This window comes from Dysidea avara, chromosome 1 (genome assembly GCF_963678975.1).
Source record: "Dysidea avara chromosome 1, odDysAvar1.4, whole genome shotgun sequence".
Classification (NCBI taxonomy): domain Eukaryota; kingdom Metazoa; phylum Porifera; class Demospongiae; order Dictyoceratida; family Dysideidae; genus Dysidea; species Dysidea avara.
Genome location: NC_089272.1, coordinates 48845912 through 48872817, shown reverse-complemented (window position 1 = coordinate 48872817; position 26906 = coordinate 48845912). Strand labels below are relative to the sequence as shown.

The 26906-nt window shown below is 37.6% G+C and overlaps 1 protein-coding gene and 1 long non-coding RNA gene across 11 annotated transcripts; one reads left to right on the top strand and one right to left on the bottom strand.

Moving 5' to 3' along the window:
* Positions 1-399: 399 nt before the first annotated feature.
* On the bottom strand, positions 400-21932 carry LOC136266984 (uncharacterized). Of its 2 annotated transcripts, XR_010706435.1 has the most exons (7): positions 21640-21932; positions 8492-8533; positions 7682-7792; positions 4140-4241; positions 2516-2633; positions 2113-2469; positions 400-2055 (listed from the first exon to the last, which is right to left on the bottom strand). It is a non-coding gene; the product is annotated as an uncharacterized lncRNA (long non-coding RNA). The 2 variants fall into 2 exon arrangements; XR_010706431.1 differs by having other exon boundaries at positions 400-2469; positions 21640-21923.
* LOC136266631 (E3 ubiquitin-protein ligase TRIM71-like) lies at positions 20988-26906 on the top strand. 9 transcript variants are annotated; one of them, XR_010706203.1, is made up of 6 exons: positions 20988-23057; positions 24333-24877; positions 25226-26272; positions 26322-26412; positions 26462-26555; positions 26609-26906. XR_010706203.1 is itself a non-coding variant. In XM_066061641.1 (3 exons), the coding sequence occupies exons 1-3, from the start codon at positions 22857-22859 to the stop codon at positions 26076-26078; spliced, it is 1599 nt and encodes a 532-aa protein (XP_065917713.1). In that variant the 5' UTR covers positions 20988-22856; the 3' UTR covers positions 26079-26311. The 9 variants fall into 9 exon arrangements, 1 of the variants encoding a protein (XP_065917713.1); XR_010706207.1 differs by having other exon boundaries at positions 20988-21344; positions 21665-23057; positions 26322-26906; XR_010706205.1 differs by having other exon boundaries at positions 20988-21610; positions 21665-23057; positions 26322-26906.

Genomic DNA, 26906 nt, shown 5'->3' with positions numbered 1-26906 from the left:
TTCTAATAGAACATACACCTACACTGATGGGTTGGTTAATCATAGAAGACCAGGGCTAAGGTATGTACATCAATGTTATAAAGGATACTTGTAGGTGATTTGGGAGAGACAAGGCTGAATCTACCAACATAGCAAAACATGTGTTTGTTATTTATTTCAACACTTCAGGTCTAAAAGACTTCAAGTTAAGGAAGAGTCTTGGTGCACCTGGCATCAATTTCAGCATCAAATTCTACAGAAATGTATTTTTCATTTTAAAAATCACCACAACACGATGATCGTATATGTAAAAATTTTCAATGATGTAATTTTCGCAGTTGCTCAACTTTCTGCTAAATTTAATGGTCGATCTATGTTTTCTAATAGATAACTTCAGTGAAAAACAAGTGATCTTCGAAAATAAAACCAGTGAAATTCGTTTATCCACAAAAATTACATACCTCAAAAATTTGTATATATACAGTATTGGTCTGCCTACTTGCCTGCCTCACTAACTACACTCACAACGCTAGGGGTAAAATGTACAGCTACGATTTTATGCCACACTACTTAACTCAGATCACTTGGGGTTTCAAAGAGTGTTTGCCCTCTGTGCCTTGCCTTTCACAGTACCTTCAATTATACTGGTCATCTTCCTCTTCATAAGGAAACAATACCAAGGTGTTAATTTCCATTATAAACACTTTCCTTAGAGAAGCATGTTAAGACCAAACTACGTATGTATTTGATACACATACACTATTGCAAGAGAGAGTAGATACCTGTAGTTGTACTTTCTGTATAAAACAATTGCATAGCAACCCTCCCTTTAACAATTAAATTTCAGAACACACTACCACATCCTTAAACAATCAGATCGTGGTAACCACATTCCCAGCTACAGCTTCTACTGTAGAAAACAAGATATGGTAACCACACCCCTTAACCTATTGTGTAGTTCGCTTGACATGAGTAGGGAAATTTAGATACTCTAATAAAGCGTATACTGGATGTAGCAAAAAGTTAACAAACTAAGCATCTACTCTGATAGAGCAGTGAATCATGTATGCCAATACATCACACTAAGTATCATATGAGACTCACTGAGTACGAACTAACTACTGTGACATCTGTAACCCTTAAAGGCACATAAGCCTCTATACGCTGGCTGTAAACAATGCACTACAACTTACATCCTATGGTTAAGCGATTTACATCATTGTACTCGTAATGTAATAACCTTTAAAATGATATACCAAGGGGTTTATCCTTGTGCTAAAGTGTAAGGCCAAAACTCACCTTACAAGTAACTTTTCAGCAAATAAACATGTAAATGCTTTATGTGGTTGCTCCTATCCACTTTCAGTACATGTAGGTTCCACATTAAATTTTGAATCAGGCTATATGATGCAACTCACATGATCAAACCCACAATCAAAGTAAAATACATGGTGAGAAGTTTAAATCACAGAAAATGCAAATCACTGTTGCATAACAAGTATTTAATCTTTCCTAAGCCCACCTTGTATGTCTGTATTGTGTAAATATCACAATACATTCCCCAAACGTTTTATGTGTCTTTATAGGTTAAACAGGTTGTGTGGTCAGGTGTCCTGCAGACCTTCAGCACTTGTGTAATCCCTGTCATATGTAAACCAAAGAGCTAAGACAAAGCCTGGTATTGGTGTGCTAGAGACAGGCGATGGTACAACTACTAAAAATGACAATGAAGTAGCTACAATTCTTAGTGACTATTTTTGTACGGTGTTTACTATGGAAAATCCAGAGTCTATGCCCCCAATTAATTTCAGATCATCTCTTACGGTTTTTGATAAACTCATTGTAACACCTGAAGAAGTATATTCTCAACTATGTAGATTGAAAACAAAAAAGTCAGCTAGTCCTGACAATTGTCACCCTTATGTTTTGTTTGGTGTTTGTAGTGGTCTAGTTTTACCCTTGACACTGCTTTTTAATAAATCACTTGAAGAATCCACTCTACCCAACTCATGGAAGGATGCCAATGTTACACCAATATTCAAGCAGGGCTGCAGGACCAAACCCAGCAAATACCGCCTGGTGAGTTTAACATCTGTGATAAGTAAAATGCTTGAGGCCATCATAAAAACTCACCTAATGGAACACCTAGAGTCAAATTCGTTGTTATCTGATGTACAATATGGATTTTGTTCTGGAAGATCTTGTGAACTGCAACTACTGAGAGTGGTAAACCATTGGACTGACTGTTTTGATGCTGGTAAAGATATTGATATTTTGCATGTACCTGGATCTCCAGAAAGCCTTTGATAAAGTCCCCCACTAGCTACTGATTTGCGAACTTGAAAATTATGGAGTAAATGGAGACATTCTTAATTGGATTCAAAATTTCTTAAGTAATCGTAGACAAAGGATTTGTGTCAGAGGATCAGCTTCTTCTAGGTCTACTGTTATCAGTGGTGTTCCTCAGGGCAGTGTCTTGGGCCCTATATTCTTTATAGTTTATATGAATTACTTGCCTGATGTTATTACATCTAACCTGTGGGAATTTGCTGATGACACCAAACTATATCATTGCATTTCTTCACTATCTGACTGGACTTTGCTGCAGACTGATTTGGATAATTTTATGAACTGGTTTGTAACTTGGCATTCATCTGTGAACATTGACAAATGTAAATACATGACTATTGGCAACAGTTTAAATAGACAATACTCATTATCTACAGACGTTGACATTTCTATAATTCAACAGTGTACTGAAGAGTCTGATTTGGGTGCTACATTGACAACCGATCTAAAATTTTCCCATCATATCAAATGCAATTCATAAAACATCTAAAATGGTTGGAATTATTTAACATACATTTCATGCACTCTCTCCACACACTTTACATTTGTTGTACACATCTCTCCTAAGACTGCATTTAGGCTATGCATGTGTTGTTTGGCAACCTCATCTTCTTAAAGATATCAGAGAACTGGAAGCTGTTCAAAGAAGGGTTACTAGATTGTCAACCTAATCTTGCACACCTGACTTATTCTGACAGACTGAAATATTTAAACCTGCCCTCATTGTATTATACAAGGTTGAGGATGGATATGATCATAACGTATAAGATATTACACAGACTTGTGGATATGCCAATTGATGAGTTTTTCAATACAACACTTGCTATACAAGATCGAATGGACTGAAGTTACTAAACCTCTTGTGAAAACAAATATGAAGAAATATAGTTTTGCTGCAGGAGTAATAAATGATTGGAATTCTTTACCATCTGACATTGTTATGCATGACCACTAACATTAATTCTTTTAAACTTTGTTGGATGTACATTGGACAAACCATAGATTTACTATATTGCAACGTGTGATATTATAAGCTTTGTTTTTTCAGAACCTAATAATAAATAAGTAAACAAAACCCAACCAGTTCGTATACTTTGTTTATAGCTTTTTTTTGTTGTCTAGAGGGGAAAACCAAATGGGCTTATAAGGGGTTAATACTATTGGAGTTATTGTGATAAACAACAGGAAGAGCAAAACAGTAGATTAACAATATGGACAATAAATTGATGGTGTTTACTAAATTGATCATAAGTCACAAGTGTAACAAGCTATGGAGTTGGGACTTTTCTCATTATGTATGGGAATTCATCAAGGTACAACTTTTGGCCTGTATCCACTCAGGTTGTTAAGCAAGAAGGCTAAGACAATAAACTATTTTACCACAACAAAAACAAACGCACATAACACATCTTTACTTTATGACGCAGAAAAGAAACAAGACATTCGTACTATCCATGAATAGGCAAATCCACTGTTTTATAAAATGTATCAATTCAAACATTCTTCCACTGTTTATTAAAGAAATTAAAATGTGTGAAAAATTATTCAAATGTATTTCGATGAGTTTTTTTTTCTTCAAAACAGAATTATACAAACTAGTCAATATATCTTGCTCAGTAGGTTACACGTTACATATGATTCAGCAACTTAATGCAGTTCTTTCATATGCTTAAAAGGACCTTATTAACACATGCAATATGCATGGTCTCAACATGTCCTGCAGCATATATGTATGTAGAGTTACTCTGTAATTCTGTCACATGACATTGACTTGAGGTAGCCATACACATCTACTATACTACTATACCTACCTCAAGTCAACATCTGAATAAGTCACTTCTGGTACTGGTATAGACATGACTGTCATCAAAACCTACACCTTTGTTATGTCAACTAGTGTCTGGTATTGTCAGCTACATCATAAAGAAAGTAACACATAAAATGATTTTATAGCCAAATAGTAGAGCGGCTAAGTGAAAAAATTGTTCACTTTGTGATAAAAGCACCAAACTTGGTACAACATTTGCTGAGTTTACCATTTACGGTGCCATTAAAATTACTAATCTAATAAAGCTCAACGAATCTTAAATGTAATAATCAACAGAGGGGAAGCCATAAAAGTTATCTGAGCTGAAACTTTGCATCTGAATAGACAAGCAAGGGATGGTCATATCCAACAGCTGATCAAGGGAGGTGTCCATCCAGGTCATTAACTTGTCATGTTAAGAAGTACAGAGGGTCATGGTATACGAAGGCATAGATGTGCAATACATTATTTCTATTAGGTGATACCTGTACTTTTAACACTGAAATATTGGTTCATTTGAAGTGTTTAAAACAGGTTATTTTACCACATTTTGAAAGATTTTTTGATGACACCTGTAAATTTGAGGTACATTCATGCTATTTAAGCAAAACAAAAGATTTTGGATGCACTTGTATGGTTTCTCGAGTAGCTAGAAATGGGTTTATAACCTAGTTTAAAAGTTTCAAAACATGCCCTAAGGCAATGATTTTGATGTGACACCATATCTCAAATGATTTAGTATACTTTACTTGATTTCCACATAAAATTTGGTACTTTTATCACAAACTGAATGATTTCATCAAAATTTGTTGCTAGCCGCTCTACTAAAACAAATGCATATATCATACAGTTCTAACCATCATACAGTATGGTAGTATTATACAGTATATAGGAGATATAGGTTTACCAGAAAATGTTAACAAGAAACTAGCCTTGTAATACTTCTATGAGAGTATTACTGACCTCATTGTTGGCTGGTTTTGTACTGTGATTATTGAAACTCATAAGATAATAATACGTAGATTATTCAATGAATCAAGGTACAGCTCATGTCCTACCTCCTCTGGGTTGAATGAAGGTAATTGAGCAATGACCCACAATGTACTAACCACCAAATCACATACGTATAAGACAGCCAGTTGTTTTGATCAACAATGTGTTGAATAGCAGGACGCAGAGCAGATCAGTGATAACGGCAATGTGGAAAATGATTGTGGGTTCACATTTTGTGCAAGATGATGACATGATGACGTTGTACTCAACCCACAATCAATCTATCTACTAGTCCCACACCATTTTCTAAGTCAGTTAGAGGCTGCCCACTCAGAAAAATACCTTGGCTTCATCTTGGGTTTATAAAATCACAAAGATCCTCATGGTAGGTCTCTAACTGTTACATATGGTCCAGTGACTTGAATAGTACACAATCTCTACACACCAATAAGCTTAACACTGTATAGCCATGAACTTTAAAGAACAAAGGTTCTGCTTTACAAGCACACCCTCCCAAGGTATAAACAATATTTAGAAAGTAGAGCTGTGTAATTAAAGCCAGCCAATAGTGTCCTGATGATCAAAATTAAACTTATGCAGTTCATGATCATGTGATCTTAACATAGTGCCTCAATTACGCAAATGTCCAATCTTTAAAATCTCCCACACTTAACAAGTTCCTTACACTATATCATAGTTAAAGCACCGTCGCACGTGTGTATGGAAAATACAGCATGAGGGGACGTGTCGAGAGTCTAATACAGCAAGACGCGAAGCCAAGTGCTCTATTTACCTCAAGGCACCCCTGAGTGCTGTATTTTTCATACACACAAGCATACGTGGTGCTTTAACTGTTATAGCTATTGTACTTTCTGGTCATCTGGCTCGGACCGATTTTCTCTAGTACTCAAACCATTGTGATTTTCGGTGATCAGGATATCAGTAAGTGTTGAACTAACCTATTTCTAGTCGTAGAACGAACTAATAGGATTAGTTTGGCTAGTTTTAGCGATTTACAATGTCACACACGTGATCAATCATGCTGTCTTAGTGGAGTCGTGTTTAAAAAGCTTCGTGATCAGACGATCAGTAAGTGTTTATACAATCTATTCCTAGCTGTAGAACAAACTCGTAGGATTAGTATGGCTGGTTTTAGCGATTTACAGCGTGTTGTTTACTTAAATAAATTCTCCGTATAACTGTACTGTATTTGCCCAATTAGCTGCATAACTGTACTGTATGACTCAGACAGTACAGTTATGCAGTTGATTAGTACTGTATGGACAATATGATACATGGTATCGCTTTGATCCTCCCACGCAAAGTACAATATACACCAATAAGTGATATACACAACTACATACAGAAGGTCCTATATAAACACTGCATTCTATGACCTTATATGTACTTACTTCTACACAACTACCACTTCAGAGAGTATAGGGTTTCTTACATCATCCCATTAACATACCATCCTCAACCACAGCTTATACAACTACATCGCATATTACCTTATGATAATATTATTATTATTATTATTATAGGGTTTTTTTTGTTACACTTTTGTTCTGCAGTTTCATTTTATCAGGCAGCACAGTAGCCAATCATCTCAAGTTACATGATCATTTAAAAGCATAAAGAAAGAAGATGGAGGATGGTATGAACAGAATTAATTGCTTCTAGCAAGTACTGTAGTAGTGACATCAACTAGTGTAACTGACTATAGAAACTGAACAAAATAAATAGTCGGGGGGGGGGGGGACATGATATCATAACGCAAATGATTTTTGCATAATGTAATTGAATTTTAATGATAACTGCATGATGAAAACTAATATACTAGCTACTTGCATCATTGTAGACGCCGAAGTCAATTGCATTTACTACTAGTGACTAAGAAAACATGGAACAATAACACAGGTACCTGAAAATAAGATCAGATTATATTCTAAATAATGCTCTATTGTAAAGTTCATCATAAAATTGCTAGAGCTCAATGAAGCTCATCATGCACATGAAACATTTCTACACTAGTGGATTACCATTCCTGACAATAAATCCAGCGCTAAACTTCAAAGTTTACTAGCACTATACCCTATGCTAAAAATGTACAGTATGCAAACGTCATGCAATTATTGTGACAACATGTCCTACCTCCTCTCAACTGATAAATAGTTGATAAAACTTAGAATTAGTTGTACCGTGTGTTATATCCCTACTGTGCTCAAGATACCATAACAGAAATGCACAGTAGGGATATAACAGTTCTTATTGTTTTACAGTGATTTAATATCATGGACTACTCCAACTTGTTTCAGTACTTTTCATCGATGTGCTATGGTCCTACTCTAGTTGAAAATTCCAAATTTTTCGTGTACTTGTTATTACCATTTCAACCAAGAGTTCATAATATAAAGTAGTAAGCGATATATATAAACTCTTGTTTCAACTAATCGCACAAAATTGAATTTAAGTATCTCTGCAAATTTACTGAAAGCCAATTAAGTCGCCATATTTTGAAGTCTACAGTATACACTGTACTACTATACTTACCTCAAGTCACTTCACATGTGAATAAGTCACTTCTGGTACTGGTACTGACATCACTGTAAGTGTCTTGTCATCAAAACCTGCCAACTCCACATAGTTGCCCTTGTAGTGTTTCTGTTAGTGAAATACAAGAACATGTATAAACGTTAGTAGTGGTTAACTTCTTTTGGTCAAGTAATTACTAATGTACAAGATGTGTACCATTGGGTCACATTGCTGGAGCTAAACATAATAAAAGACACTCATTTAATACTGACCAGTTTTAGGGATGTACAAGTGTTACATTTAAACTGATCATGTGAGCACAAAACCACAATAGAATTACAGGTACACAAAGTGACAATAACTTGTTCATTTTCGCTTTGCTAAATTACATGTACTTATCATGGTCTGCTTTCTACGGCTGATTTTATCTGCCTAAGCAGTAACCTACATAATCAATTTAATGTGGTGGCTATCAAGCAGTCTTGTGCACTTCTGGCTTGTAAATCACTTTGTCTATTATCTTATCTTTAACATAAAGTTATGGACCAATTTCCCATCCCACTAACATGCCTGAATTCAGCTTTCTACTAAACACCATAATTATAGCTCAAACAGAGTGTACAATATGTACTGTGGATGTGTCCATGAGGTCCATACACAGCTCTACTAGCTGTGTAAGTTTCATGGACTTAGCTGTACCAATTGGGAAGTTATTATAATACACTGAACATGAATTCTTACTATACTTGTGTACACATGGTCAGTTTTGTCAGGTCCAGACTTTCACACAACAACTACTCCACATTTTAGTATACTTGTATTACTCACCTTTGTCATGTCAACTACTGTATAAGTGTCTGGTATTGTCAGCTGTATAAAATAAAATGAGTGTTACATCAAATGGTTATTGACATCCAAACATGTGGTTCATAATAATGTAAGTACAAACCAGATAGTTGTGTGGTCCATACTAAAATTATTAAACAACTTCAATTACACAGTATGAAATTAATTATTTGAAAATAAGTAAACATTTCAGTCCAGTAATGATAAAGAATGACAGTCACAGACTTCCCATGAAGGGTTACAACAATCTTTTAATGACCATATACAATCGTCCATGACTGATATATCACTGTGAGGCTGTACCAGAAACCAGAAGTACATTTCTACAAAATACTTTTTGCTAGCACTCTGGTACTTTACATTATTTGATAAGGCCATTTCAACTAAATCTTATGTTTCTCGGGAAAAATTTAGCCAAATAAAGGTTGGTAGGTCAGTAAAATTAAAATAAAAAATATACAATTTTGCTAGCTGAAGAGTGACTTTGCAAGTCAAATGGTAACTAAGCTACATTATGGTTGCTGTATCACTTGTGAGCAGGCAGTTATATGGTAAGATATTTAGTGTTACCTACTTTTTGAGAGCTTAAAGGTAAATTTGCAACTCCTTCGTGGTTATCACTCTTTGCAAGGTGATCACGTGATTAACATCATTATTTTATGCTGAAAAATATAGGGTCGGTCAGGCCCAACAAACAAAAGATTTAGTTGAAGTGGCCATAGCATTCATATGCATGCCATACCCCCCACCCCACCTGATTGTACAGTATCTGAAGTTGAGTTTATGTGGTCATAACTCTGATAATAGAAGCTAGTCAACCCTGGCATGTGTGCCACAAATGACCACCTGCTTGCTGTCAGGCTTTGTGTAAGGACCTGCTGATTGTGCCTTTTGTTTTACCTATTACACTTTGACCAGTGTTCAAAAAAATTTTCCTGAAAATTAGGCCACAAAAAGTTAATTGTATGTTTCTGGTTCCCTTCCTGGTCATTTTTTTGGGGTGTAACTAATCACTGGACTGGACTACTGGACTGACATATTTTTGGTTTTTACACATTCTGAGGTTGGTTTTATTGAGTCTTGCTAGCTAAGGGCCTTCTGAAAACTTGCAGTCTGCTACTAGAATGATGAGTATGAGGAGTGGAGTAAGCAAAAACTGACTTCTCACTGCTTGTTATGCTCTACAGCATTTATACACTTCGTAGTATTGTGTTTTGGAGACTGTAATATCTAGCAATAGCTAACCAAAAATCTTTTTACTATATTTGTATTGCCTATGATACACTTGAACTAAATAGCTCAGACCCCTGGGACACAACCTATCCTTCCTAAGACAATGTATTGTAACTAAGTTTATTCCTACATGCAATATACAAACTCCTTGTACAACTGTAGGGTTCTTCTGTTATCATGATTAGTTCTTACATGTGCTGGTTGGCGTACTATAAAATGTTACCAAATTTATTACCATTGTACAAGCTTGCTACTATCTCCCAGACGTTATTGTTGGTTAACCATAACTAGCACATTCCCTGCAGCATACTGATAAGGAGTATATGTACTGTAGAAGAATATAATAAATAGAGGTGAAATCACTAAAGTCAATTTTTGCTTACTCCACTCCTCATACTCATCATTTTAGTAGCAGACTGCAAGTTTTCAGAAGGCCCTTAGCTAGCAAGACTCAATAAAACCAACCTCGGAATGTGTAAAAACCAAAAATATGTCAGTCCAGTAGTCCAGTCCAGTGATTAGTTACACCCATTTTTTTGCTGGATGAATTGCACCATCACCATACAATAATTTATATTTTATATCTGTTGAAAGGTTTTCATGTCTTGTAAACACTCTTTTCTTATAAAGATATACTAACTTTATACACTGACTTGTAAGTGTACAGCTATCAAGACACACGATAGTGTGTCGTGCGGCCCAAGAAGCCGGCGCGCCACACCGTGAGTATATTAACAGGAAGAAAGAAAACGCAATTTTCACACCTATGTAGCTCTGTGATCCCTTATCCGATTGGAACCAAATTTGCTGGAGACATGCCGCCCAGCTAGGGGAGTCTACATACCAAATTTGAAGAAAATCGCTCTAGCCATTTCCGAGATACGAGCGAACAAAATTTCGTTTTAATTTCTTCGTTTTTTTCTTCTTCTTCATTTCGCACACTTCGCAAAATTCGCCATAAAACACGAATGCGTGCTCGGATTTGGCTGAAAATTGGCACACTTAAAGGGCTCATTAAGGCGGATCTCCGTACCAACTTTGGTAGGAATCCGATGAACATTCACGGAGTTATGACCGATTATTTGCGTAAAATAAGGTCGAAGGTCTGTCACGCCTACAGGGTAAACGCCTTGGAGGAATCAGTTGAAAATTGATATGTAGATGGAGCAACCATCGTAGGAGTGCCTTTTTGTGGTTTGAAAGGAATCGGGATAAAGACCATGGAGATATGACACGAAACCCAACCTGTGTCAAAATTACGCAATGGATTTTTATGAATAAAAAAACTATTAGTTTTCGTATCTACCAGGCAAACCGCTTAGAGCAACGAGCTGAAAATCAGTATGTAGCTGGAATAATCATCATAGAAAGTCCTTGCAGTAGTACAGAAGAATCGGATTACAAATCACTGAGTTATGATTCGAAAGGCAACTAGGTGCAGCAAATGGGAGATCGAGATACTCTAATAGAACAGTCACCCTAATAAAGCATTCAGCTGCATTTATAATTTACTCAGTTATATTACATTGTAAGTTATTCTGTAGGAAATTCAGCTACAAACAAGTCACCCTGTAGTCAGATCAGCTAGAAGAAGGTACCAAATAGACAGTTCAGCTACAAATAAGCCATCATGTAGAGAGTTCAGCTCAAATAAATCACCCTGTAGAGAATTCAGCTACAAACAAATTGCCCTGTAGAGAGATCAGCTAGAAGAAGTTACCTTGTAGAGAGTTCAGTTACAAAGAAACAATCATGCAAAGAGTTTAGCTACAAACAAATCACCCAGTAAAAAGTTCTGCTACGAACAGATCACACTGTAGAGAGTTCAGTTAGAAACAAGTCATCCTGTAGAGAGATCAGCTAGAAGAAGTCACCTTGTAGAGAGTTCAGTTACAAAGAAACAATCATGCAAAGAGTTTAGCTGCAAACAAATCACCTAGTAGAAAGTTCTGCTATTAACAGATCACACTGTAGAGAGTTCAGTTAGAAGCAAGTCATCCTGTAGATAGATCAGCTAGAAGAAGTCACTTTGTAGAGAGTTCAGCTACAAAGAAACCACCATGTAAAAGAGTTCAGCTGCAAACAAATCACCTGTAGAGAATTCAACTACAAACAAATCACCCTGTAGAAAGATCAGCTAGAAGAAGTTACCTTGTAGAGAGTTCAGCTATAAACAAATCACCCTGTAGAAAGTTCAGTTACAAACAAGTCACCCTGTAGAGAGATCAGCTAGAAACAAGTCATCCTGTAGAGAGTTCAGCTAGAAGAAGTTACGTTGTACAGAGTTCAGCTACAAAGAAACTACCATGTAGAGAGTTCAGCTGCAAATAAATCGCCCTGTAGAGAGTTCAGCTACAAACAAATCACCCTGTAGAAAGATCAGCTAGAAGAAGTTACCTTGTAGAGAGTTCAGCTACAAACAAATCACCCTGTAGAAAGGTCAGCTAGAAGAAGTTACCTTGTAGAGAGTTCAGCTACAAACAAATCACCCTGTAGAGAGTTCAGCTAGAAACAAGTCACCCTGTAGAGAGATCAGCTAGAAACAAGCCACCCGTAGAGAGTTCAGCTAGAAGAAGCTACATTGTAGAGAGTTCAGCTAGAAACAAGTCACCATGTAGAGAGTTCAGCTAGAAAAAGTTACCTTGTAGAGAGTTCAGCTACAAACAAATCACCCTGTAGAGAGTTCAGCTACAAACAAGTCACCCTGTAGAGAGATCAGCTAGAAACAAGTCATCCTGTAGAGAGTTCAGCTAGAAGAAGTTACCTTGTAGAGAGTTCAGCTACAAACAAATCACCCTGTAGACAGTTCAGCTACAAACAAGTCACCCTGTAGAGAGATCAGCTAGAAACAAGTCATCCTGTAGAGAGTTCAGCTAGAAGAAGTTACATTGTAGAGAGTTCAGCTACAAAGAAACTACCATGTAGAGGATTCAGCTACAAACAAATCACCCTGTAGAAAGGTCAGCTAGAAGAAGTTACCTTGTAGAGAGTTCAGCTACAAACAAATCACCCTGTAGAGAGTTCAGCTAGAAACAAGTCACCCTGTAGAGAGATCAGCTAGAAACAAGCCACCCGTAGAGAATTCAGCTAGAAGAAGTTACATTGTAGAGAGTTCAGCTACAAAGAAGCTACCTTGTAGAGAGTTCAGCTGCAAACAAATCGCCCTGTACAGAATTTAGCTACAAACAAATCACCCTGTAGAAAGGTCAGCTAGAAGAAGTTACCTTGTAGAGAGTTCAGCTACAAACAAATCACCCTGTAGAGAGTTCAGCTACAAACAAGTCACCATGTAGAGAGTTCAGCTAGAAGAAGTTACATTGTAGAGAGTTCAGCTACAAAGAAACTACCATGTAGAGAGTTTAGCTGCAAACAAATCGCCCTGTAGAGAATTCAGCTACAAACAAATCACCCTGTAGAAAGATCAGCTAGAATAAGTTACCTTGTAGAGAGTTCAGCTACAAACAAATCACCTTGTAGAGAGTTCAGCTACAAACAAATCACCCTGTAGAGAATTCAGCTACAAACAAATTACCCTTTAGATAGATCAGCTAGAAGAAGTTACCTTGTAGAGAGTTCAGTTACAAAGAAACAATCATGCAAGGAGTTTAGCTGCAAACAAATCACCTAGTAGAAAGTTCTGCTATTAACAGATCACACTGTAGAGAGTTCAGTTAGAAACAAGTCATCCTGTAGATAGATCAGCTAGAAGAAGTCACTTTGTAGAGAGTTCAGCTACAAAGAAACCACCATGTAAAAGAGTTCAGCTGCAAACAAATCACCTGTAGAGAATTCAACTACAAACAAATCACCCTGTAGAAAGATCAGCTAGAAGAAGTTACCTTGTAGAGAGTTCAGCTACAAACAAATCACCCTGTAGAAAGTTCAGTTACAAACAAGTCACCCTGTAGAGAGATCAGCTAGAAACAAGTCATCCTGTAGAGAGTTCAGCTAGAAGAAGTTACGTTGTACAGAGTTCAGCTACAAAGAAACTACCATGTAGAGAGTTCAGCTGCAAATAAATCGCCCTGTAGAGAGTTCAGCTACAAACAAATCACCCTGTAGAAAGATCAGCTAGAAGAAGTTACCTTGTAGAGAGTTCAGCTACAAACAAATCACCCTGTAGAAAGGTCAGCTTACCTTGTAGAGAGTTCAGCTACAAACAAATCACCCTGTAGAGAGTTCAGCTAGAAACAAGTCACCCTGTAGAGAGATCAGCTAGAAACAAGCCACCCGTAGAGAGTTCAGCTAGAAGAAGTTACATTGTAGAGAGTTCAGCTAGAAACAAGTCACCATGTAGAGAGTTCAGCTAGAAAAAGTTACCTTGTAGAGAGTTCAGCTACAAACAAATCACCCTGTAGAGAGTTCAACTACAAACAAGTCACCCTGTAGAGAGATCAGCTAGAAACAAGTCATCCTGTAGAGAGTTCAGCTAGAAGAAGTTACCTTGTAGAGAGTTCAGCTACAAACAAATCACCCTGTAGACAGTTCAGCTACAAACAAGTCACCCTGTAGAGAGATCAGCTAGAAACAAGTCATCCTGTAGAGAGTTCAGCTAGAAGAAGTTACATTGTAGAGAGTTCAGCTACAAAGAAACTACCATGTAGAGAATTCAGCTACAAACAAATCACCCTGTAGAAAGGTCAGCTAGAAGAAGTTACCTTGTAGAGAGTTCAGCTACAAACAAATCACCCTGTAGAGAGTTCAGCTAGAAACAAGTCACCCTGTAGAGAGATCAGCTAGAAACAAGCCACCCGTAGAGAATTCAGCTAGAAGAAGTTACATTGTAGAGAGTTCAGCTACAAAGAAGCTACCTTGTAGAGAGTTCAGCTGCAAACAAATCGCCCTGTAGAGAGTTCAGCTAGAAACAAGTCACCCTGTAGAGAGATCAGCTAGAAACAAGCCACCCGTAGAGAGTTTAGCTAGAAGAAGTTACATTGTAGAGAGTTCAGCAGTTTAGCTGCAAACAAATCGCCCTGTAGAGAATTCAGCTACAAACAAATCACCCTGTAGAAAGATCAGCTAGAAGAAGTTACCTTGTAGAGAGTTCAGCTACAAACAAATCACCTTGTAGAGAGTTCAGCTACAAACAAGTCACCCTGTAGAGAGATCAGCTAGAAACAAGCCACCCGTAGAGAGTTTAGCTAGAAGAAGTTACATTGTAGAGAGTTCAGCAGTTTAGCTGCAAACAAATCGCCCTGTAGAGAATTCAGCTACAAACAAATCACCCTGTAGAAAGATCAGCTAGAAGAAGTTACCTTGTAGAGAGTTCAGCTACAAACAAATCACCTTGTAGAGAGTTCAGCTACAAACAAGTCACCCTGTAGAGAGATCAGCTAGAAACAAGCCACCCGTAGAGAGTTTAGCTAGAAGAAGTTACATTGTAGAGAGTTCAGCAGTTTAGCTGCAAACAAATCACCCTGTAGAGAATTCAGCTACAAACAAATCACCCTGTAGAAAGATCAGCTAGAAGAAGTTACCTTGTAGAGAGTTCAGCTACAAACAAATCACCTTGTAGATAGTTCAGCTACAAACAAGTCACCCTGTAGAGAGATCAGCTAGAAACAAGCCACCCGTAGAGAGTTTAGCTAGAAGAAGTTACATTGTAGAGAATTCAGCAGTTTAGCTGCAAACAAATCGCCCTGTAGAGAATTCAGCTACAAACAAATCACCCTGTAGAAAGATCAGCTAGAAGAAGTTACCTTGTAAAAAGTTCAGCTACAAACAAATCACCTTGTAGAGAGTTCAGCTACAAACAAGTTATCCGGTAGAGGGATCAGCTAGAAGGATCACCTTGCAGAGAGGTCAGCTACAAAGAAATCACCCTGCTTCATCTTTTCTTCTTCATGTAGTAAAGAAAAAAATGACAGGTTAAAAAGCCCTAAAGCCGGCCATAGGCCGGCTTTGGGGTATACAAATGCAAAAAGAAGTGAAATCTAATCCAAAACAGCCAAGCTGTAAAAAAAGAGTGCGGCCCTGAGAAAGGCTATGGTGAAAAAAGATGTGAAATCCAAGGTGGCGGCCAAGAAATGGCTGTGATGGTAGGTTAATGGTAAAAATTTTAATAACAACAATTCAGTGAATTTGGTGCCGCTTGGTCTTGGCACAAAATTCACTTGAATTGTCGTTATTAAAATTTTTACCATTAACCTACCATCACAGCCATTTCTTGGCCGCCACCTTGGATTTCACATCTTTTTTCACCATAGCCTTTCTCAGGGCCACACTCTCTTTTTACAGCTTGGCTGTTTTGGATTAGATATTGGTTACATGTCAGAGACCAGCTCCTGAATAAGTACATATACACAAGTACAGTTCATTATACAAATGGAAACAGGGACCGGGGGAATTGGTAGAACTAGAAACCTATAATTAACTTTGCATGGCCATATGCTCAACATTAATTTTATGCCTCAATTTCTAAAAATCAGGTTGAAGTGATCATAGTATTCAAGTACTCTCTAGAGTTAATGATTAAGAATACTAGCTACCTGTAGTCATACCCATTTGACATGTTTTATACTGACTTTAAGCAGTTTACAGATTTTTCAAGTAACAACAAATGAGTAAATAATAAGTGGTTGAAGTAGAGACTATAAATCTTTCCTTTGCTTGTCAAAATGCATTTCAGAGAAAATATCGATATACTCTAATAGAACAGTCAGCGGCTTGAGAGTTATTGAGTGTTCTATTAGATTATATCAATCGTTTTCTGTGATTTGTATTTAGACAAGCAAGGATTTATAAACAGTCTGCCTTTATCCTAGCATTATGCTCAATGCTTTAAGGTACCTATTATGCTGCCAGCGTAATCGGCAGGTCCCTAGCTTTGTGGCCAATACAAATGATATGTAGTACGCATGTACTTGATGACTTGGTTAGAATTTTATTTGTTTCCAGCTTGATATTGAGGATGTCCGGTGTTCTAAATTGATAATCTTCCAAGTCAAGTATTAAACTCTGCAGTAACAAAGAACAACTGAGGAGCAACTGTTACAGCATAGCAGTGTGGTGTTCAAATAAGGGTATCTCTAGCTGGAGTAATAACTTTGAAACACTTCTATACACAGTTACTATAGATCTCATGTGCAGCTTAACACTGCAAAACATGTTCTCAATACTATATTGATGTCTATATGAAGATAGCATGTGTATTATATGTGTTTTGTCCAGTGTCTGAACATGACAGCTATTCCACCTGTCATCTCTGCCTACAACAATGTACAGATACAGTTCTAGACATCAAGACCAACTCTCAAGCTTTATCTGTTTCCTAGGTAGTCCATCCCTTCACATAGAGTAAGGGTTTGTGACCATAGTATATGGTACTTGTGTGACCGGAATGCAAATGTGGTTTAAAATTGTGTGCAACATATTAATAATATGTAACTGGATATGTGAAACCCGCCACAATCATCTACTCAGCCAAGTGTATCCTTAGGCAAAGTTTCAACCTCATATTCCAATAAGTTTCGGAGTTACAGCACTACAAAGTAGTAACAACAATAAGATGGATTTGTACAGCCAGTATAGGAAAACTAAATACAAGCACTTACTAAAAATAAAATAAACGGAGTTGACATTTGCACCACCATGTTCACCATGAGTAGAGGAGTCAATTACTGGGTACATTTTTCAACTTTCTTCACTGCATACAAAGACGAAATTTGTGAACAAATACCAATCATGTACAATCGCTTCGACATGACATAAACAAATGCTCATAACTTGTGTGCCCTTCGGTCTACTGCACTATTGTTAGTCCCTTCCTTCATCAAGAAATAGACATTTATAAAATTTATGGAATGTTTTTAATAATACGGAAGTATTACTTACACCAAGAGTTCATTATATATACGTATATATATATGTACTAGATAAAACACTGCTGTGAGTGCTATACGGGAAATATAGCACGAAAAGAGTGGGCGAGAGACAAATATAGCAGGAGGCGAAGCCGAGTGCTATATTTCATCTCAAGGCCACTCTTTGAGTGCTACGTACATTTCCCGTATAGCACGAGCAAAAGGCAGTGCTTTATCCGGTATAGAGAACTGTCAAATTGAAGTACACACAAGACGCACGAAACAATTAGAAACTCACAGAGTAGTGTTATCATCAGTAGAATAGGCATTGCACCTGTGTTTCGCCAGTGTTGCACTGTGCTGCGCCTTCATTAGTCGTTTTGTGAGTCTAGTCCGTCTTTTCAATACTAAAAGTTTCGATTGTGGTACTTTAATAAGCATATTTCTGTGATATTCCTAGGACTCATCCATTTATTTGAACAAAATGTAGTAACTGCTGCTGACCACAAGCAACCACCATCGAAATCTTCAAGTGTGTTTATAAATTAAATCCAGTGGTTTTGCTCTTACTAGTTGGGTTGACTAGTCAGCCAGCATAGTCAGGCTATCAGCCTACACTGGCTTGGTTGATTGGTTGTACTGGCCAGAATGAGTGATTACTCACTCAAAGTAGGCTATCAGCTTACAAAATAGACCTAACAATTCTAACTACCTGATATAGAACTGTGGTCTATTAAAGTGTTCTATAACTGCCCGATATAGAACACTTGGGCTTTTATGGTGAATATAGAACACTTTTTCGCTTTGATACTCCCACACAAAGTTCCTTACATATATATATATATATATTTAGGAGAGTATCCAACACTGTATTGCCCCTTCAAAACACACTGCATAATAATGTTACACAATAGGCATCATCACCAAAGGTGTTTTAACTTGCTTCAAGAGCTATAAGGCGGCCTTGAAGTGCTTGCAGGTCTTCGCTTTGGTATATCAATGCCTATCAATAAGTCATTCATGGCGAAGCCATGTATTGGAGTTTACTGAAATTATACTAAAATATTTGGATATGTTACACAATGTTGCACAATTATTACACAGTGCATTTTGAAGGGGCAATACAGGCATTGGATACTCTCCTAAATATATATACTATGAACTCTTGCTTACACCCATTGTATTCAATGCTTTATACTAGGCTTGCACGATTGTGTCGGGTTTTCGCTGATCCGGTCACATATTATTTCTTTAAGTTGTTGTAACTTGGCAAAAAAAGCACGAAACTTCACACTTCTCAACATGAGTCTTTACTGCGTGTGCATCTCGGGGTTTCCCTCAGAGAGTATCAGCTGCTTTCCAACTTGGTCATCACGGTTATTGTGTTATTAATGGCACAACTACATGGTTTACTCACAAACCTATTTAAACAAGATACTGTGATTCAATTGGGTCTACCACTATAGTGGTACAGTCGGTTTCAGGTTGCAATTGAACAAATCACACAACTGATTACTTGAACTCCTTTCACTAGCACAACTACATTATTTGCTTTCAAAGATCATTAGTCAATGCCAGAGACACACTGAGGTAGTTATTCAATAAAGCTTCTCTATCTCCTTGATGACCAAAATTGGATCCATACTTTTTCGTTTATTATTCCGTATTTCGGCCATATTTATGAACACCAGTATCGAGCGTTCTTTCCATCTACTTTACAGGTTAGCATGAATTCTTACCCAATACCAAACCCAATCCACCACAGCTTGGACTGTTAATTTTTAGCGGTTTACGCAGATTGGCTAATTTCAACTTGTCAATAGTCCCGTTGTATACAAAGTTGTTCAACAATATGGCCAACAAAAACAGTTGTCAAGGAGATGAAAAACCTCTATAGATTAAACACTGCACGTAATTCACACAATCATGTTCAAACATGATGTGTGCGAATTGTTTAATTGCATTCGCAAGCAACCTGAAATTGACTATAGTAGCACAGGTACCATGTACTATGGTCACCAGATCCTTCCTCTATAATGCAAAAGGGGTGGGTGCTGCCAAACTATTAGGCCCCTATTTGGTGATTATCAGTTTCTCATCTACTGCCTGCATCCTTCTTAAGCTACCGCATGGTAAGCCATTATTTACTCTGTGCATGCTTAGAAGAACACATGATACCAAACTGTTATAACTTTTTGTTGATGAATGCTGCAATGCGCTATATATCACCAGGAGAACTGTTATCTTCCTTAGCACATTGTTGCAGTGCCAGTTGCAATCGTGTTCTATCGACTTCATCAAAGCAGGCTTTCAGTTTACTGTCGAAAAACAGTTGGCGATCACGAAAAGTAGAATCAGCTGCTGAAGGAACTGTTTGTAGTAAGAAAGAAAGACAATTTGGACAAGGTCTGTACATCAGTGTGTCAATATTATAAAATAAAGGCATAATGGTAATACACTCCCGCCCGCATCATAATAATTAGAAAGGCTGGATGAGAAACTAATAATCACCAAATAGGGGCCTTACTTAGGTTGGTAGGCTGTAGCAGACTAGCCTGTCAGGATTGTACAAAGGACAAGGTTTAAACGTACCAAACAAACACAATCATACCTGTGCTTAGATAATTATCATAATCACACCTGTGCGTTATAATCACATTGATACTTGCCGAGATTTTTGCACAGTACACACAAATAATAAATAAATACCATTCAGTGTCGCATACAGCCAGGCCTGCACAAGGGCGTAGGCAGGGGGTTCGGATAGTTCGGACGAATCCCCCTTTCAGATGCAGAATTTTTAAAAATTAAAAATCACACCAAATTTTACAGGCCTGGAACTCTCCGGTAGCTACTTTCCTCTGTACTACTCCTGAGGGTCATGTACTACATTAATGCTGAACCATTGCAAATCATATCTATTGCATCACGTGATCAATTGCACACGTGATGCATGGTTGAAATGGCCAGTGATGGGCAAGTTACTTTGTAAAAGTAACTAGTTACATATTACATATTACTTGCAGCTGAACTATTTAGTTACAGTTACATATTACCAATAAAATAAAGTAATTGTAATAATATTACATATTATATTACTTTGTGCCCACAGCCTTAAGCTGTCACGTTTGAAACTACCACCTTATCACGTGACACGATTGCGTTGTTGGACAATGTGCAAATCTTGATTATAAGTAAGAAGCTGGTGAATAAGCCTCATTCAGTAGTCTTCATTACTTCGTTGTGGCTAGGCGTTACTCAGTGGATTACTAACGAGATTAGTAACTTCGTTACTTGTAGTAATAATATTAGATTCGTTACAGTAACTATATTACTTAGGTAACGCGTTACATTTGTAAGTAAAGTAACTTGAGTTATATTACCTGTTCTTATAGCGTATTTCGTTATATTACTTAGTTACCACAAAAGTAATAATATTACGTAACGCGTTACTCCCAACACTGGAAATGGCGCGAGTGAAACAGCGAAGGACTGTTCAATGGTTGGTGGAGACATAATACAAGGTAGCAGCTGCTAAACTTGAGTGGTCGTCACGTTATACATGTGTCAGGTTAGCACAAACTGTGAATTGTTACCGATGTATAATACCTGATGAATGGTTTGTTTATTTGTTACATGTTGTGGGCACGTGATGTATCGAACATATTGGAGTACAAGTCTGAAGTTGACCATCAACAGGAGGGCCAATAATGTATAGCTGGAAAGAAGTATTGTGACTCGAGTGTGGAGGGCTTCCGTGTGCTAGAAATTGAAGTTGGCTGTCAGTATGCTGTCTGGAAGTGAAGATTAGTTAGTTTTACAATAGGTTTATAGTTTCTTTAAGCTGCATAAACAGCAGTGTGTAGGTTTTAGCTGGTTAGTAGTTCACAAACAACACCTTTTAATGTTACTGCCTAAAGGCACGTTTCGTGTATGCATCATTTTCGTTCATTCATGGTCTAGGGGAAGCACCCAGGCATTTCCCTTAAGACAGTCCACTTTAATCTGAACCCCCTTCAAAAAAATCATGGCTACGCCCCTGCTGCATACAGCATACAGTATCGAAGTGAGCACAGATGCACATTAAAAACTTACACACAAACTGTCATTCCATTATCAGGACTCCATTAAACACCGAGTTAAACACAACCTGGTGACCGATAACAGCTGCTGCGACCATAAGATGACCTACAGACGTACGGACTCCTTTAGCTTCAAAAATTTTAAGCGCGCCTAATAACTGTTTGTTCAAAGGGTGTGTCGTGCGTTTGGTCAAGATGGCTTCTGCTCTCCTTCCTTCCATGTCGAAGTGTCAAGTGTTGATGGAACATTTCGATAATCCAGACCAACTTCAAGATGCTATTAACTGTAGCGAAGAGTGCGCCGCTCTTTTGAAGTATCCCGCCACCACGCCCCTTTCTGAATTATTATTATTATTATTATTGTTACTGAGCAGACAGCACAGCTGATATGCTCAGGAAAAGAAAAGCAATCATAAAATGAATTTAGCTACGTAGTTACAAAGATTACAGTTATTGAGTTCTATACAATGTTTGCAGTTCCGCTGAAAAAGAGTCAATATTGTTGCTCTCAATGATGGAAGATGGTAAGTTGTTCCAATCCTTAATTGATCTGGAGAAAAAGCTCTGTTGGTATGAATAGGTGGATGAGTTTGGTAGAATAAAACGATGTGGGTGATATAGTCTGGTGGATCTTGTCATTGAAATAAAATGAGGAGGAATTGACAGTAAATAATCTTGATGTATAATTTTAAAAAGTGCTTGTAATCTGGATATTTTACGTCTCAGCTGAAGGCTTGGCCAAGAAAGATGCTGTAACATAGCTGTGACTGAGCTGATTCGATTGAAATCATTTAGGACCCATCTAGCTGCCCTACGCTGTAGCTACTTTCTCTAACTGTTGAATATTGTTATGGTGGTATGGGTCCCAGATGACTGCAGCGTATTCCATTGACGGTCGTACTATCGTAAGGTAGGCTGTTGCTTTGATGTTAGATGAGCAGCAACTCAGATTGCGTTTCAAAAAGTTTCAATGTTCTATTGGCCTTAGCAGCTATATTACTAATATGTGGAGACCATGATAGTTTGTTGTCCAATATAACACCAAGGTAGGAGTGTTGGTTTGAATATTGTCCTGATCATCCACGAAGAAAACTTGACGTGTTCTGCAGACAATGTGGAACTGAGTTATGTAGAGATTGTGTCTCCCATGGTCACTCAACACACCAGCGTACTAGCATTACAAGTGTGACTGATGAAGAAACCAGGAGACTGGGAGAAGCTGTGGATCACATGATGGGTTTACTGGAAGAGACGAAACGAGCAGTGTCTGTTGTGAAGGAAATGAGACAATGTGTTAGGGGCAGAAAGGAGCACAACATGGAGAGGACAAGGGAGGTGTTTAATGCTCTTAGAAAAGTCATTGATGAACTAGAAGATCAAGTCATAACAGATATTACCAAAGGAGCAGACAAGAGGGAGAACACACTAAAGGTATTATTTTGTAGTTGTAACATGGACATGAGTGGTCTATCTGATATGTCAACCCTCAGACATATTAATTTTATGATTGAGCACATGCAGTGTAGAGGAGTATAGCAGCCATTGGAGTGAAGAAATAGCTATGGTCCTGAGACTTCAGGTGGATTTTGTGGCTTTCAACAACACCACTGGCATTTTCTTTAATGTGCCACATAAAAGTGTTATTGTCTCAGTAACATGATACAGCAGTTCTAATAGATATTGTGTGACAACAAATACCAGCAAAATCACTTACACAAGATTTCAACCAATCAAATCGATTCATTTTTGAAGTTTAAACTATAATATTAATTACCGCAAATGACGTCATGCAAGATCTATTATAACCACTGTACAGGTTTACATACCTAATCCAACAACTGAATGTGTTACTGTATAATACTCTCAATGGCAGCTTGACGTATTATTTTGAAATACGTCAAGTGATTAGCCAATAGAATTAGCATTACACTTGTTTGTCAAGGTTCCTTAACAAAAACCTGTGATATTAATTTGATTAGCTAAAATAGTGTGGTGTGTTTCTATTAGAAGTAGATGTCCGACTTGACAACTAGTGTTACCATAGTGATAGATGCCCGATGGAATAGCAACAATATGGTTTCTTAGCAACGGTTGCTAAGTAGCCATTGCTAGGATAAACATCACTTTGAGACCATAGCAATGGTTGCCATGCAATGGTTGCCATGCAATGGTTGCTAAGTGTGACTGGTCTTTTGCAGTGGTTAATTTTAGAATTTCTGTTGCCTAGTAACAGTTGCTATGGTTGTTGGATTAATTTGCAATAAGAGCAATGACAGTAATGAACAAAGAGACACAACTACAGGCTGTGGTATTTGGGATTAATAGTTCTCGCATTGTAAACAGGAAGGAAATAGTGCTCGGCTTTGCCTCACACTATTTTTACTCCTTCCTGTTTACAATGCTCGCACTATTAATCCCGAATACCACAACCATCCATCCTATTACATATACAAACCATATCACATGGTTTTGTGTAATAGATGAGCCCCTCCCACCTACCATTTAGCATTCTTTATTAGATAAAATTAAAAGCAAACACATTATCTGTTTTGCTGACTTAAAGGCTTGAAACTGGCTTGAAATTGACAGTCAAAGCTAAACCAACAATGCGAACATCAGTAATATTATGCTACAAAGTAGTTCTTCCTGGGATTGGTAGCAGTAAAGATGTGTCTCCAGTTATTGTTGTTCTTGTTTTAATATTAGCTACAGCTGGAGAGGTTGTTGTTGCTATGGACACAACTACAGAATTGTCTGGAGCTATTGAAGAAGACAACAGAGAACAAAGTGACTACCACTGAACTGGTTAGGAGGAGGAAGATACTAGAGCAACGACAAGATCACCTGATGATAATGAAGAGGAGATCAAGACTGGAACCAGCAATGAAGGAACAAAGAGAAGTTGAGTATGGAGAAGTGGAACGTCTTTGTGAGGAGGTGACCAAGTTGGGAGGATTTCTACCTCCGGACCCCAGCAAGTGCGAAGTGACCTTCCCTACAGCAATGACAGTAATGAACAAAGTGACGTCACTAATGATAACACTTAGAGATGTTAATGGTGACATTGTTGATGACAAGAGTAGTGAAGTAGAAGTGTCCATGACCACCAAAACCGGAGAAGCCATAGTAGTGGGACCAGTCAAGGATGTTAGTGGTGGAAACTATACAGCATTCTTCACTCCCAGGACTTTTGGGGATCACATGATATCAATTGCAGTTGATGGACAACACATCCCAGGCAGTCCTCACAAGTAAGTAATAGTGTGTGTTCTATTAGAGTGTTTTGTGGATATCATGTGAGGTGTGATTGTATTATACTTATTCAGTTAGTGTATACTAATGTTACACAATGACTATACATATTAACACGACTATACATATTAACACTACTACACAGTCAGTCTATACACTCACACTACTATACAATAGCTATACATGTATTATTTTCCCATACAATGTGTCATACATACAAAACATACAAGTGATTATCATTCAAACTTTCCACTATAATGTTATCTCATTTTCTGTACATACAGGAAGTGATGTCACCAGTATTATTAATGTACAGTAGATCATGTGATCCTGTCATGTTACTGTAGGATATCAGTTGTACTGAGAGACTACAGCAAGATGAGAGAAGGACACTGCCAAGTGATGACTCATTATGGAGGGAACAGGTTTGGTGATCTCACTGATGTTGCTATAGGAGTTAATAATGAAGTCATCATTGTTGATTATACTAACAAGTGTGTAATTGTGCTGGACTGTAACTTTGCTTTATTAGCAGTGATTGGACAAGGAAGTGGTGACAACAGATTGGTTAGTCCTAATGGTGTAGCAGTCAGTAAGGATAACATCATAGCTATTAGTGACAGTAGTAGTGATCAAGTGAAGAAGTATTCCCTACAAGGAGAACTCTTATCAATAATTGGTACCAATATAGGGAACAACAATGGCCAGTTTAATGTTCCTAGAGGACTAGTCTTCAGTAGTAATAAAATGTTGTATGTTGTAGATAGGTGGAATCACAGGGTCCAGGTATTCCAACAAGATGATAAATTTGCTTTTAAATTTGGCAGTAAAGGGTCCAACCCTGGACAATTTCAGTTTCCTGTTAGAATAGCAATTGATACTGACAATAGAGTGTTAGTTAGTGACCATAATGGTAATCATATTAGTCTCTTCAGTCATACTGGCAGTTTTATTAGTAGGATAACATGTGATAAACCATATGCCATTACTGTTAGCCCTGATGGTCACATCATAGCTGGTTATGGTGATTGGTATACAATTGGTGTATGGAGCCCCACCCATGAGTTAATTAAACAGTTTGGAAAGAAGGGATCTCAACAAGGAGAATTTTATGGTATTAATGGTATAGCAATAAACTATTCTACTGGTAGTGTTTATGTTGTGGAGTATGACAACAAGAGACTACAAGTTATCAGTTAAATTGTTATTTTGTGTGTTTGTATGATGTAATCTATTATTACCATGGTTACTAATTGTTTACACAATATGATAATATTCTAACTAGAGAGGTTGATTGGTACATATTAGTGTGTGAGGGGTGATGGTGTGGTTGTTTTGTGTTGTTACTATGTAGCCATGACAACCACACAACCACTGTTACCAGGAAGTTACTAGTAAGTGTTGGTGATGAAGAGCTGGTATACAAGTGTCTTTTCTATACAGGTGGAGAAAGTAGATGTGTAAAATGAAGATCATCTGAAATGATGTCATTGGGGACTTAGCCAATCAGATTGTACTGTGTGTACAGAATAAAGTAATCAAAATGTGTAACTTGACAATGTGTGAACTTTATAAATCACCAGTGTCCAGATCATGTGATCCACCCAGTGTAGTGACATCTACATGAGGGATTTGTTGTGGTTGTCAAGTGATTAAATCAGTCTTCACCTTAACAAGGTATGTGTACTACCTTATTTGGATGTGTAATTTAAATGTGTTTAATTCAGGAGGTGTTACAACATGTTCTCCTATTTACCAACGGACTACTCACACCCACACCACACCTCCACACTAGGGTATAGGGTCTGGTGATATTGGTTAGGATTTTTGGATCATCTGTCAATTTATTAGTTCTCCATTACCGCATCTAGTAGATGATGTAATCCTTAGACATTCTAATTGGCTTAATGTATTTTAAACACATCATTGTCCAATACTGACCAATATCACCAGATCCTACTCTCCTGTAGAGGTGGGTGTGGTCACTAATGTACTGATTGGACAAATGTATTTCTGTGTATTTGAGAA